General features: G+C 33.9%; 1 protein-coding gene across 1 annotated transcript; it reads left to right on the forward strand.

The window, feature by feature from the left end:
• The first annotated feature begins 11,092 nt into the window (after window positions 1-11,092).
• On the forward strand, window positions 11,093-12,113 carry LOC101392188 (olfactory receptor 52A1-like). The gene has a single exon (XM_004433901.2). The coding sequence runs from the start codon at window positions 11,093-11,095 to the stop codon at window positions 12,029-12,031; it is 939 nt and encodes a 312-aa protein (XP_004433958.1). The 3' UTR covers window positions 12,032-12,113.
• The last annotated feature ends 2,338 nt before the right edge of the window (window positions 12,114-14,451 follow it).

Raw genomic sequence — 14,451 nt, forward strand, 5'->3', positions numbered from 1 at the left:
AGGTGATAATACAACATCATTTTACAGAAAATCTGCTTAGTAAAGAGTTTACTCCGACATTATTAAGGCAAACAAAGAACACTACTTGAATGAATCACTACTTAATCTTGAAATAAAGTATGAGGTAAATATAAACCTAGAGTATGAGAAACAGACTCCTGAATCAGAGATGTCAGATCATTCTTCACTCTTTGCTGTTCCTCTGCCTGCACACCTTGGTCCTCTTCCAGGATGCTGCATCAATAGAGATCAGGTTTAAACTTTCTTCAATCAACTTTCAAGACGAATGAGATGATTTTTAAAAAGAACCAAGTAGACAGGGAGAGACATCTGGACCTATAATTTTAGACAGATACATATTCAGAGAAAAAAATAACCCAAGAAAACCTCTGACTACAAACAACAAAAAGATACCATATGATTCAAGATATAGAAGTAGAAGATAACTTGGGAGAAAAAATCTTGTTGAATAAAGCAGAAATAAATTTGAATCATAATGTCCTTGGTTTTTAATAAAATTAATATAAACATGAGCTATATGAAGTAAGAAGTGAAAAATATCATGACGGAAGAAATAAAACAACATGTTAATGGATAGACATATGTAAAAGATATCAGTAGCTGAAGGCAAAAAAATCCAAATGTATGTTTTCTACACAAGATTCACTTTAGATAAGGACACACATAGACTTAAAGTGAAGAGACAAAGATATTCCATGCCAATGGTAAACAAAAAAGAGCAGGAGTGGCCATAATTATGTCAGAAAAAATAGACTTTTCATCAAAACTGTCACAAAGGGGCTGGCCCCGTGGCTTAGTGGTTAAGTGTGCGCGCTCTGCTACTGGCGGCCCGGGTTCGGATCCCGGGCGCTCACCGATGCACCGCTTCTCAGGCCATGCTGAGGCCGCGTCCCACATGCAGCAACTAGAAGGATGTGCAACTAGGACATACAACTATCTACTGGGGCTTTGGGAAAAAAAGGAGGAGGATTGGCAATAGATGTTAGCTCAGAGCCGGTCTTCCTCAGCAAAAAGAGGAGGATTTAGCATGGATGTTAGCCCAGGGCTGATCTTCCTCACAAAAAAACAAACAAAAAAACTGTCACAAAAAGAAAAGGAAAACATTATATAATATTTAAAGGATGATTTCACCAGGGAAATATAATAATTAGAAACACATATATCACATAACAAATCACCCAAATATGTGAAATATATATTGATACAAATGAAGAAAGAAATAGATAGCAACACAAAAATAGTAGGAGAGTTCACTACCCCACTATCAGTAATGGGTAGAACATTTAGACAGTAGGTCAGTGGGCAACTGAGGACTTGAATACTATAGACCAAATGGACCTTACAGACGTATACAGAACATTCCACTCAACAGCATCAGAATTCACATTATTTTAAGCACCAAGGAAACGTTTTCCAGGGTAGATCACATGTACAGTCACAGAACAAGTTGTAAAATTTAAGAATATTGAAATAATACCAAGTATCTTTTCTGATTACAATATAATGAAAGTAGAAATCAATAGCAGAAGAAAAACAAGATAGTCACAAATACATGGAAATTAAACAACACACTCAAACAACTGATGGGTCGTGGTTCATAGCAGTTGTGTTTCCATATACTAAAAACAAACAATCTGAAAAGGATATTAAAAATAAGCGATGATATCATTTAAAATAGCATCAAAAAATAAAAGTCTTAGGAATAAACTTAACCAAGGTGTCAAAAGACTTGTACACTATCAGTACAAAATATTTCTGAAAGAAATTAAATCACACACAAATAAAGAAAAAAAGAAATCTCATGTTCATGGATTGGAAGAATTAATATTCTTAAAATGTCGATACTATCCAAAGCAATCTATAGTTTCAATGCAATTTCTATCAAAATCCCAAGTGATATTTTTGCAAAATTGAATAAACAATCCTAAAATTCTTAGAGAACCACAAACAATCTTGAATAGCTAAAACAATCTTGACAATGAAGAGCAAGTTGGGGATATCACACTCTTGACTTCAAAACATATTACAAAGCTACAATAAACAAAATTGATGGCACTGGCATAAAGACAGACATACAGATGAATGGAACAGAATACAGAGCCAGGAAATAAACCCATGCATATAAGGTCAAATTGTCTTTAACAAGGGTCCTAGGGCTACACAATTAGAAAAGAGAGTGTCTTCAGCATATTGTGTTAGGAAAACTGAATATCCACAGGCAAAAGAATGGAATTGAACACTTATCTTACACCACATACAAAATTCCACTCAAAATAGATTAAAAACTTAAACACAAAACCGAAAAAATAGACCTCCTAAGAGAAATCATAGGAGAAAAGCTTCACGACAGTGGTCTCGCAATGATTTCTTGGATATGACACCAAAAGCATAAGCAACAAAAGCAGAAACAGACTACTGTGACTACATCAAACTAAAAAACTTTTGCACAGCAGAGGAAACCATCAATGAGGGGAAAAGACAGTCTACAGAATGAGATTAAATATATTCAAACCATACATTTGAGAAACAGTTAATATAAAAAGTATGTAAGGAACTATACAACTTAAAAGGAAAAAAACAAACAAAAAAGCTGGTTAAAAACTGAAAAGTGACTTGAATACACATTTCTCTAAAGAAGACATACAAATGACTAACAGATATATGAAAAGATGCTAAACATCCCTAATCATTGAGGAAATGCAAATCAAACACACAATGAGATACCTAGCATCTGTTAGGGTGGCCATTATAAGAAAACAAAACAAAAAAAAAAACAAGTAACAAGTGTTGGCAAGTAAACAGAGAAATAGGAAACCTAATGCAATATTGGTGGAAATGTTTCTGGTGCAGCCACTATGGAAAGCAGCATGGAGTTTCCTCAAAAATTTGAAAATAGAAACACCATATTATTTAGCGCTAGCACTCCTGGGTATTTATCAAAAAAAAAAAAAAATGAAAACAGGATCTCAAAGAGATATTGCATTTCCATGTTCACTGCAGAAATATTCACAACACCTGATAGGTAGGAACAACCTAAATAACCATGAACAGATGAATGAATAAAGAAAGTATGGTATAGACATACAATGGAATATCATTCATCCTTAAAAAATAATGAAATTCTGTACCGTGCTACAATATAAATGAATCTTTAGGATGTTATGGTATGTGAAATCAGCTGTTCAAAGAAACATGATTCCACTTCCATAAAGTATCTAAAGTTGTCAAATTCATAGAAACAAAAAGCAGAATGGCACTTACCAGAAGAGAGAAAAAGGGAGTTGTTTTTCTATAAGTATAGAGATTCAGTTATGCAAGATGAAAAAGTTGAAGAGATCTGTTGTACAATAATGTGCATATAGTTAACAATACCATACGGTACACTTAAAATTTTAAGAAGGTTGATTTTATGTCATGTGGTTTCTTTTTAATCATATTAAAAGAAAAAGTGAGGATAGGCATTTCCCTTGAAGAAGTTATCATTTTGTCAAAAGTTCAGACATAATGGAAGTAAAATCCATGATCACCAAAATAGTAATTAGTAAAAGTTTATTGAGCACACACTGAAAGTTTGCAAACTAGGATGACTCAAAGCAAAACATGGAATGAAACACAGGGGTATATTGTGATAAAGTAGCTTATATAGTGAGAAGGTAGTGACTGTTTATTCTTCACAGTTATGGTTATAATACTAGAATTTTCTTAAATGATAGGGAATTGGTCTTTGATTACCACATATCAACCTTGGGAAACAATTCAAGTTTTGCTTATGATTTCCAGAGGCATGAGCAAGAAATGGCCCAGGTGAAGTTGGTCTTGCAAAATAAGCTAAACAAAGCTTTGTTTGTATGACTAAACTGATGTTGTCTGCTCAGGGAACTTTCAATCTTCTTTTGTTTTTGATTTTAACAACTGTAAACAAATATCGAGGAAGGAGGTTGCTGCTAGGGTGCAAGTAATGCTATATTCCTCAATGAGGTGATTACATATGAATGTCTACCTTGTGAATATTATTTAAACTGTACAACGTGTGATTTTCTATGTATGTTAGACTTCAATAAAAAGTTTGTAAAATATTAGGTAAACAATTGCTCAGTAACAAAACAGAAAAAAAAAAGAGAGAAGACAGAAATGAGGAGCTGTTGACGATTAAATGATTCTGAAGATACATGAATATTAAATACAATGTATGATCCTGGATTGGATTCTGGGCAAGAAAAAATGTGTCTAAAGAATTCATTCTTTGGACTATTTTCTAACTTTGAATATGGACTGTAGAATAGGTTATAGTATTATCTCAATGCCAAGTGTTCTGATTCTGGTTATGATATGATAAATATGCAATAGGTTATATTTTTGTTGGTAAATACACATGGAAATATTTAGGATTAAAAACACCATGTCAACTAACTCATAAAGAGTTCAGAAAAAAATTAGTGAGCGATTTATCTAATGAATGATAAAGAAAAATGGGCAAAATACAGTATTTACAATTTATGAACCTGAGTCAATTTTATAAAGGAGTTTCTTGAACTATTCTTGCAAAGTCTGTACATTTAAAATTACATCTATATAAAAAGATTTTTAAAAGCACTGGGTCTGAAAATAACCTAAATTCAGAAAAGTATAAAATTATTCACTCACTTGACCAATCCAAAAAGGTAGTTGTTTGCTTCTAATTGGCCAAGACTGTACACCAACTCAGTTACCAAGCCCTAGTCATTGTCTCCAATAATTCTCAAATATAATCCCTCTTCTCTATTTGTTATTACTTATTCCCATTTTCAATCTTCCATGAGAACTTATGAGAAATAAAATAGAATTTCCATCTTGCATTTATTAGTATTTCTTATACATGTCCTACTTCAGAAAGTTGCTAAAGTTAGCATTCTAAATGTAAAACGTAGTCTCTCACCTCCATATACTGTTATTTGTTTTCAGAGTGCTTTAAATTTCTTTCAACTTCTACAGAAATGATGCTTGATCAATCTATGTACAGTTTTTTCTATTATGTACACAAAAATGTGCACATTTTTGCTTGCCTGTTATTCTGCTTTTAGAATTTAGTTAAGTGTGTCCTTTAATTAAGGAACTTTGGCCATTTCCCTCATTTTTCTACACCCCTCCTAAAAGCTTTCATAGCAGGTTTCACATTACTTCCCATTTTTTCTTTATATAACTGACTCCTCCACATAGATCACATGTCTAATTTTCCTGTATGCTCATGACCTAAATAGTACATGACATATTTTCATGTACTATTTTCATGTATCATGTACATATTTTCATGATAAATAGCTATGGAATGAAGAAACGAGAGGATAAGTATATATGACAATTTTTACCAAAATTTGTATAATAAACATTCATTCTGATAATAGGATTATTTACATATATTCTGTATTTGAAAGACATGTGTAAGAAGAGCTGTTCCAAGCTCAAATGACCTAATCATGTAATATTTTAATATTCCCAGAATAAGTTGCACAATGTCTGATAGTAATATCTCGATATCCTAATTTTAAGTTCAAAAACATCAATAATTAAAGTCAGAAAATCTATTTGACAAAGCACTGTAGAGTGTACTATAGTAACTGATTTACGTAGATTAAAATCATTTCATCTACAGAACAAATATTTGAAGCCATTATCAGTATTTTCTACATGGTGCAGATATGGAAATGGAAAGATACAGAAGTCAAGTACCATGCCCCAAATCACAGAGTTAGTCAGTGGCTGAATCTGGATTCAAAACAAGACATTCAAATTCAGAAATCTATTCTTTAATGAATATATTATGAGTGGCTCCATAACTTAAAAATTCAAATCCAGTTACAAAATTGGAATCTGAAGATTATGAGACAATTGTACAAACCATTTTTTTCTTTCAAATTCATAAGGACACAATTTTCTCACCTTTGTTTCCTCTAATTCTAGTGATGCAATGATCATATCTAGTCATGTTATGTAATATTAATTCTAGTCATGTTATGATTATTTGGGTAAAAATCTTGCATAGGCTAACTTTTTTATTTCTCTTGGATAATTACTAGGAGTGGGATTGCTGAGCCCTGTGCTATGTGTAAGGTTAACTTTTAACACAAATTTCAAACTTCTTTCTAAAGTGGCCATTCAATTTTACAATCATAACAGCAGTACATGAGAGTTCTAGATGTTCCTCATTATCACCAATAATTGGCAGACTCAGTCTTTAAATTTCATCTATTGTAATTGGTGTGTGGTTACATCTCACTGTGATTTTAATTTGCATTCTCTGATGGCTAAAGATGTTGAGACTCTTTTCATGTTCTTATGTCCCATTTGTATCTTTTTGTGTGTGTATGTGAAGTAACTTCAAATCTTTCTAAATATACTAAATATATCTGGCTTTATATGTATTTTAGTTAGTTTTTCTCTCCTGAGGTTTTTCAGTTTGGGATGATAAGTATAACTTGAGCATGATGCTCTCTTACTTGCCTCTAATGTACTCTCATCATGGGCAAAAGATTTGAAGTGTTATTAAACAAAAATTTTAGAAAAAAATTGAATTTGTGTTTTTAGCGTTGTAAATGCTTCATATAATGTGGATACAAATAATTGAACTAGATATATGTTTCGCAATTATTTTCTCTCAGTCTGTAGCTTTATTTTATCTTCTTAACAGCATCTTTGAATAACAAATGATTTTTTATATGATGAAGTCTAATTTATCAATTTGTTTTTCTTGGTTTGTATTTTGTGGTCCTTTCTAAGAAATATTTGCCTATTACAAGATCACAGAAAAATGTTATGTTTTCTTCTAGCAAGTTTATGCTTTTAGATCTTACATTTAGTTTTATAATCCATTTCAAGTTAATTTTTGTTTAGGAGCAAGGATGATTTTCTTTTTAAATGTACATCCAGTTGTTTCAGCATTATTTGTGGAAAAGACTATTCTTTCTCCATTGAATTACCTTGACACTGTTTTTGAGAACTAATTCATTTCATATGGGCAACAATTTCTTGACTCTACATTTTCTATGATTTGTCAGTGAATGTGGCAATCACTGACACATGATTCTCTTAATGGGAGTCTCTTAATTACTCTAACTATGTTAAAATAAGATGAACTGAAAATAGATCTAGTTGATTTTACTCTACTACAGGCTTAGATTGCCAGATTGGTCTATGCTTCATAATGAATACATATCTATATTTTTGTTAAACAAATTAGAATTGATGACCCTCTACTTGGAAGAATATTCCTTGGCCTAATGAAAAAAAGAAAGAAAGAGGGAGAGAAAGAAAATACATAGGTAGTGATGTAGGTATAAATGTATATCCAAATGTCACAATAAAGTTGAAAGAAAGTTTACCCGTTCTGGAGCTAAATGAAGTGATCAGAGACCGTTCAGTAGACAGAATTACAAGCAAATTTATGTAGTTTGAGGGTGACAAAGACCCAAGATACAAATTTGAGGAGCACCAAAATTTAAATACAATCAGTAGAAGAGAAGAAGAGAAGAGAAATAAAATGGTAAATTAGTCTAAATTGTTTGTTGAGGAGTCAAGAATAAGCTGAAGATTAGCTCAGATGCCGATCTGACTGCTGAATCAATTCCATTCAACATGATTCAGTACCATTATTTCTCTCGCCTTCACAGAGAAAATTATGGAAAGAACATTTAGAATCTCTTGTCTTTTCATCCTTATCTCATATTCTCTTGAACTCCGTTGTAAATACCCTCCTCCATCTCACTGAAATTATTCTCTCTAACATTTCAAATGTCTCAACATTACGCCAAGTACCCCTTAAGGTTAGCTATATACAAGAAAGTCTGGAAATCAGGTGAAACATGTCAAATAGAAAGGTACCATGTGCATAAATCTTTCTTAGAATTTATCCTTTCTTCTAATAATGAAAGATATTCTAACTCATCTCCCCATGTTTCTAAAATTTACATTTTTTAGAAATGAATATATCATATAATTTTTTTCTGTCCATAAATAAGAGCACATGGCAAAATTTCTTTACATATATGAGGTATATAATACTTTCTTTTAGAAAGAAGAGAGGAAGAAAAGAAAAGAGAGAAAGGTATAAAGGGAGGGATGGAGAAAAATTAGTCAAATGTGCAATAAATTGCTCAGAGCTCAATATGGTAGGACTTAGAAATGTCCATCCTAATTGGTCATTCTGAGAAATTATTAAACTTACTAAAAAAGATCAATGAGACAAAAAAATGAAGAAAGAGACTACAGGAACATAAGATGTAAATGTGTGATAAAAGAGCAATTATGAATACAGACTTTTCTTTCTAGAAGTGTCTTAGTGAAAGGAAAGGATGCAAAGATATTTATTTAAATAGAATTCATTAGCAGAGGAACATCTCTACATTTAAGAGCTCTTTAGATGTTTTGCAAATGAGAACAACAAGAAAGAAACTCAGCTTATAAAAGAAACCTTGTGCATATTAAAATATCTTCATTCACCCTTTGGGGAAAAAGAAAAGAGGAGGGAAAGGAGATTTCCCTAAGTTGTAGAAAGGATTTTAGAGATATTAGGTGTGAATGAACACAAGAGGTCTTAATTAAAATCTACTGGGTCCCTGATGTTTTGACTACTGAGTAGGAAATCCCTCACTCCATGTTTATAACTCCTCCTTCTCCACACATTCACCAGGAAACATTAAAATTGGTGGCTTGCAGCTTTCTTCTCCAATTTGAGCTCAATAAATTGACCTGTCCCCCAGAATAACACAGATGTTGCTGTGAGTTTTGTTGGAGGGTGAAAACACAAACATGACCTCAGACAGACTTACAGAACAGAGAGAGTGTCTGTATTGCAGAGACAAAAGGAAAGTGTGAAAGGCTATCCAAGAGATGTCCATATCCTGGCAGATGGCCTCAGCTCCAAATGGATGAGGGTTCATGCATTGACTGGGTGCTGTTACACAGGGTGCTGATAGAAGAAGAGCATCGCAGAACACAAAATGCAAAGGAGTGAGACTGGAATCTCAGGAGGAGAAAAGAGTTGATGAGCTATGAGTGATGAGTGATTAAGGAGATGAAGAACTGACAGTCTTCTTTAGATGCCGTGTAAGAACTGAACCAGCTTCCAACAACGATTGGTAAGTAAGCCTCACTTTCCCAAGTTTACCCTCATAATATTTTATTACCAGCTTTTCCAGCAATATCACTGCTTCCCACCAGCCCTGTACCCAATGATGTACTTCTACTTGCCATCCTATGATCTACACCTGTTGGATAGAGCTCACGTGTCAGCTCCTTACTCTTGAATAAGTCAGACACTGTGATTGTTCTTAAAGGATTCCTATTCTAATTCTGATTATGGTTGAAAAAGAATAACTTCACCCCTATTAGAGTCAGTGATCTATGGATTGGGGAGTCACAGAATTAACCTGGGGAGCAAACCTGTGGAGATGAAAGTACTCTGTTGACTGACTAGTCTGTCCTAAATAGATCAGCTGATACAGACTTTCTGTCAAGAAATGACCTCTGCTGACCTGATTCTTTTGCATGAGGTTTAGCAGCATAAGCCACAGCTGCTTCCTACATTACTGGCATATTTCCTGGCATTCAGTATATGTTTAGCTGATCATGAGCTTTCTGACATGAAGCAACTTTCTTGTAAAACCTTTGAATAAATGAAATAACCTAACCCTATTTTTACAGAATCACAAACAATTCTCTAACATATGTCTTGAGAATTTCTTGCTTCAAAATATGTAATACAGAAAGTAAAGATTTTCATCAGAGAGATCTCTTAGATAAGGCATAAGAGCTCAAGTTTTTGGAAAATTCAGTCATCAGTGAATTGAGAGGTGATTACATTTTCTTCAGTTGCCCTAGAGGCCTCTCTTGAATCATTTCTGGTATCCCAATGTTTTCCCTTTCTCTTCTGTTGCTAGCTCTATGTTTGACACTTTTTAAGGAACCTGTCTTTTCATCCTTTATTTTCTATTAATTTCTTATGCCTGAGATCACAAAATGTTTGAAGCGTTCCATGTGATCTACAGTTCATTAAGAATTGATGAGCCTAAATGGGCCGAATCTAATGTCACAGATAGCTCTGAACAATTTAAACAAAAGAAACTAGCCTCTAGTATGGCTAAGTTATCCATTTTCCTGTATCCTGAAGTCATCATGAATGAGTCGTTTTGCATCTAGGCATAGCTTCTGCAGATTTCCTTGACTCCAAGAGATCCTTCTCCTCTAGGTACTCTGTAACATTTATTACAGTATTTTAGCTATTTCATGCACACAACTAATTAAGAATTTCAGCTATTACAATACAGGCAAAATAAAATACAGTTTTACTAGAAGTGTAAAAAGTACAGGGAACTTTGACCCAGATCACCAAAATACATAGATTTGAATAATCTTTTACAAAGTTCTTCCTTTACATTCTTTTGCAAGGACATCCAGTCTTACATGGATATATAGATACATAGAGATGTTATGTATTTATATTATGTTACATAGATCATATAAACATATAAATATATTATGCTGTTGGTTGTCAACTGCTTCTATTTCTATCCTATTTCACAGGGAGCCTTTCACACTAATGTACTGATCAGAGTCTAAGAATTTACTGATCCAAACTGACACTTCCTGACTTAGGGATAATTTGGAATAAAAGCTTACTAGAGAAGTAACCAGAATGTGGGATACAGAGAGATTCAAGAAACTCTGATTAAATGTAATTTCCAACAAAAATAAACAAGTCAAATTATCTTTCCGAGAGGTCCAGAACGGTGATAACAGACAGGACAGCAGTTAATTCCCTTACCCGGGTGACTTTGCTAGTTCTAATGCAGTTGACCTGCCATGCACATAACACAATATTTTGATACAGTGATTGTGGATGCCCTTCCCGAAAACAGTGATGTGTCTCTATGGATCTCTTTTCCTTTAAATAATATGAATGATATGCATGATATGAGCTTGGATTTCTACCAAAATCAGACAGACTCAATATGATGACTTTGGATAAAAATAGGAAGTAGAAAAGAAACAGTAGCACTGACTAACTTCTTTTGTTTGAATCAGGAGGCTCAAAAACACTATGACAATGTCCAACATCACAGTCTTCATGCCTTCTGTGCTGACACTAATCGGGATCCCAGGACTAGAGTCTGTGCAGTGCTGGATTGGGATCCCATTCTGTGTCGTGTATCTCATTGCTATGATTGGAAACTCCTTGCTTCTGTTCATCATCACGTCAGAGCGCAGCCTCCATGAGCCCATGTACATTTTCCTAAGTATGCTAGGAGTCATAGATATTGCACTTGGTACCACCATTGTGCCCAAGATGCTTGGAATCTTCTGGTTCCATACTCCAGACATTTATTTTGATTCCTGCTTGCTTCAAATGTGGCTCATCCACACATTTCAGATCATGGAGTCAGGCATCCTGCTGGCCATGGCTCTGGACCGTTATGTGGCCATCTGTTACCCACTAAGACATGCTGCCATCTTCACCCACCAGCTAATCACCCAAATAGGGGCTGTGGTAACACTCAGGGCTGCCATTCTTGTAGCCCCATGCTTATTATTGATAAAGTGCCGGTTTCAATTTTATCACACAACAGTCATCTCCCACTCCTACTGTGAGCACATGGCCATTGTGAAACTGGCTGCAGGAAATGTCCGGGTTAACAAAATCTATGGTTTGCTTGTGGCCTTCAGTGTTGCAGGATTTGACCTCACATTTATCACATCGTCTTATATGCAGATATTTGTCACAGTTTTTCGTTTGCCCCAGAAGGAAGCCAGGTTGAAAGCCTTCAATACTTGCATTGCTCACATCTGTATCTTCCTCCAGTTCTACCTCCTTGCCTTCTTCTCCTTCCTCACACACAGGTTTGGTTCTCATATCCCCCCTTATATCCATATCCTCTTTTCCAGCTTCTACTTGCTGGTCCCTCCATTTCTCAATCCACTCGTCTACGGTGCAAAGACCAAGCAGATACGCCTGCATGTGGTAAAAATGTTCTGTTCTTAAAATCCACCTTGATTAATACCTTCATGCCTTCCTCGTTATGCAATAGCAACAGTCTCTCACAACTAAATAAAATACAAAAATTCCACACTATTTGAGATACTTGATTTATTATTTAGTAAATTTAATGTATTAATTGTTAATGAATAAATTAATGTTGTTTAATTGTTTTGTGAAATTTCTCGGTATATTAAGTGATTTTCACATCATGAAGGCCCATGACAACTCAGTCAATGGTGTTGTGGATCCTACCTTGGTAACGAGAATAAGAAACATAGAGCAAAATAGTGAACACATGTCATTCCCTCATTCTTCCATTTTTTAGTCCCTCGTTGAGCTTCTTTCTCTAAGAATTCTTCTCCAGAATGATATTGGAATTACTACGCATCTCTCACTGATTTAAATACACCCATGTCATATTGTTCTAGTTGTCCAGGTACTCAACGAAAACAAGTATGGATTGTGTTTCTTGATCTTCTCAGTCATCTTAAAAAAATAAAATAAAATAAGAGGAAGTGCATCTTAACTATGTTTTACCAAATAAAACAATGACAAAAAAAAAATAAAAATTCTTTACGGATTTAATGAGACAACAAAGTCCAAAAATTTCCATACATTTCCAGGGTCATTCAGACAGTTACAGGAATAAAAATCATGAGAACTTGTTTTCCATTTTATACATTAATACTTTTTCTGCTACCTCCACCATTTGCTTCTTTATTAATTCATCAAGTGTTATTATAAACCTATAACATTATAAATATTGTGCTAGAAATTAGTGACATAGTGGTAAATTTGACACATTAGTTAAGTTTCATGATTTTGTAGCCTTATATTTGTGAGAAAGAGAGTAAGGAAAATAGGGGAGAAATATAACGGCACACATGGATTGGGGTGAGCCAAGAATATGAAACATTGAATCTAACTGAAAACAGCAGTCCAGAGAGTTATGTTTGTTTGGTTTTCTATTTTAATTAGGAAGTCTGATTGTTGGAGAATGATGAATGAGGGGCCAAGTAAGTAAGGACCCACCAGACCAGGTAGATGATAGAGGAGATTTAAACTAGAGAATATGGTTTAAGTTTTCTTTTTTTTTTTTTAATGTAAGGTACGTTTTGAAGAGAAAAGGAAAATAAGAATAACAACAATGACCATGTATGCTGTACAAAGTTGTTGAACTTTATTCTGAAAGCTATAATATACTATTGGAGAGCTTTTCTCTATAAAAAAGGCACGTGTTGTTTGTGCTTGTATGTGTGTATGCATATCTACTTGGGCATGAGGCAGTATATCCTCTCAGTGGACATAAAACATTATGTTTTTAAATAAGTCAAGACTATTATATTAATGAAGAAATGTAGGGTTTTCTCTAAGATTAATGGCTTGTTAACTTAGGAGACAGTTCCCAAAAACCTCAGCTCATAGATCATTTTTAAAAGATTATGGAAAATATGCATATGTGTGTAGGTGAATATACTTTGACTCCTGAGATTAAAATCACTGCATATGTAAGAAATATTGGACTACATGTCATATAGATGGTGGATACTCTCGTTGGTTTTATGTACTGGGCCTTATCACGTGTCGACGACTGCTGAGGATGACCATTGGCAAATCTAGAGCTAACTTGGGGCACTTCTTGAGACTGTTTTATCAATATTTATTAGATGTGATTAGATTGGATTACCAATTGGGGTTGTTGGTTTTAGATGACATAATTTATTTAGGAATAAATCTAAAATAGCATCAGAGGTAATTTCTTAAAGTTCTAACAGAGTTCAGTAAACATTTACGTAAATGGCCAAACAGATTATGCTTTGTGGTCAAAGAGGCCATTCAACAATATTATGTAGGTATTTATATAGCAAGAGAGAAAACAGTTCCAGAAAAATTTTGATGCAATTCAATATGTAATAATAATATTAATAATCATGATCATAAAAGTGTACTATTTCCGTGATACAGGTTGATGAATTAGAAGAATGGAATTCATTTTTTTGGGGGGGATATCACTTTTCTTGAGTGGAGCTGAAAGTCAGATTTTCCCTGTCATCAAATTGATTGTGAAAGTTCACCTATAAAAACTATTCTTAGCTAGTGGGCTATAGAAAAACAGGCACTTAGGGTGGTCTGCTATAATTCTCAGCTTATTTGGAGAAGTTTGAAGTATGTCTAACAATTACTACTTTTTGCAATCATCCTGAAAATATATGGGAATATAAAACCAACATGGAGACAGAATATGAAACTAGAAAATATTTGCACCATTCTCAATTGTCAATATCCCATAAAATATCTAGTCTAGAATCCAGATTGCTCAATCATTGTGGCGTTCAAATTAACAGGTTCCAAACTAAGACCTACAGATGGAAAAGAGAAAAAAAGGGTCACTGTAAGTACAAGAGGATAACCAGGAATCTCTA

Source organism: Ceratotherium simum, chromosome 7 (assembly GCF_057802395.1).
Source record: "Ceratotherium simum simum isolate JZ-2026a chromosome 7, ASM5780239v1, whole genome shotgun sequence".
Classification (NCBI taxonomy): Eukaryota; Metazoa; Chordata; class Mammalia; order Perissodactyla; family Rhinocerotidae; genus Ceratotherium; species Ceratotherium simum.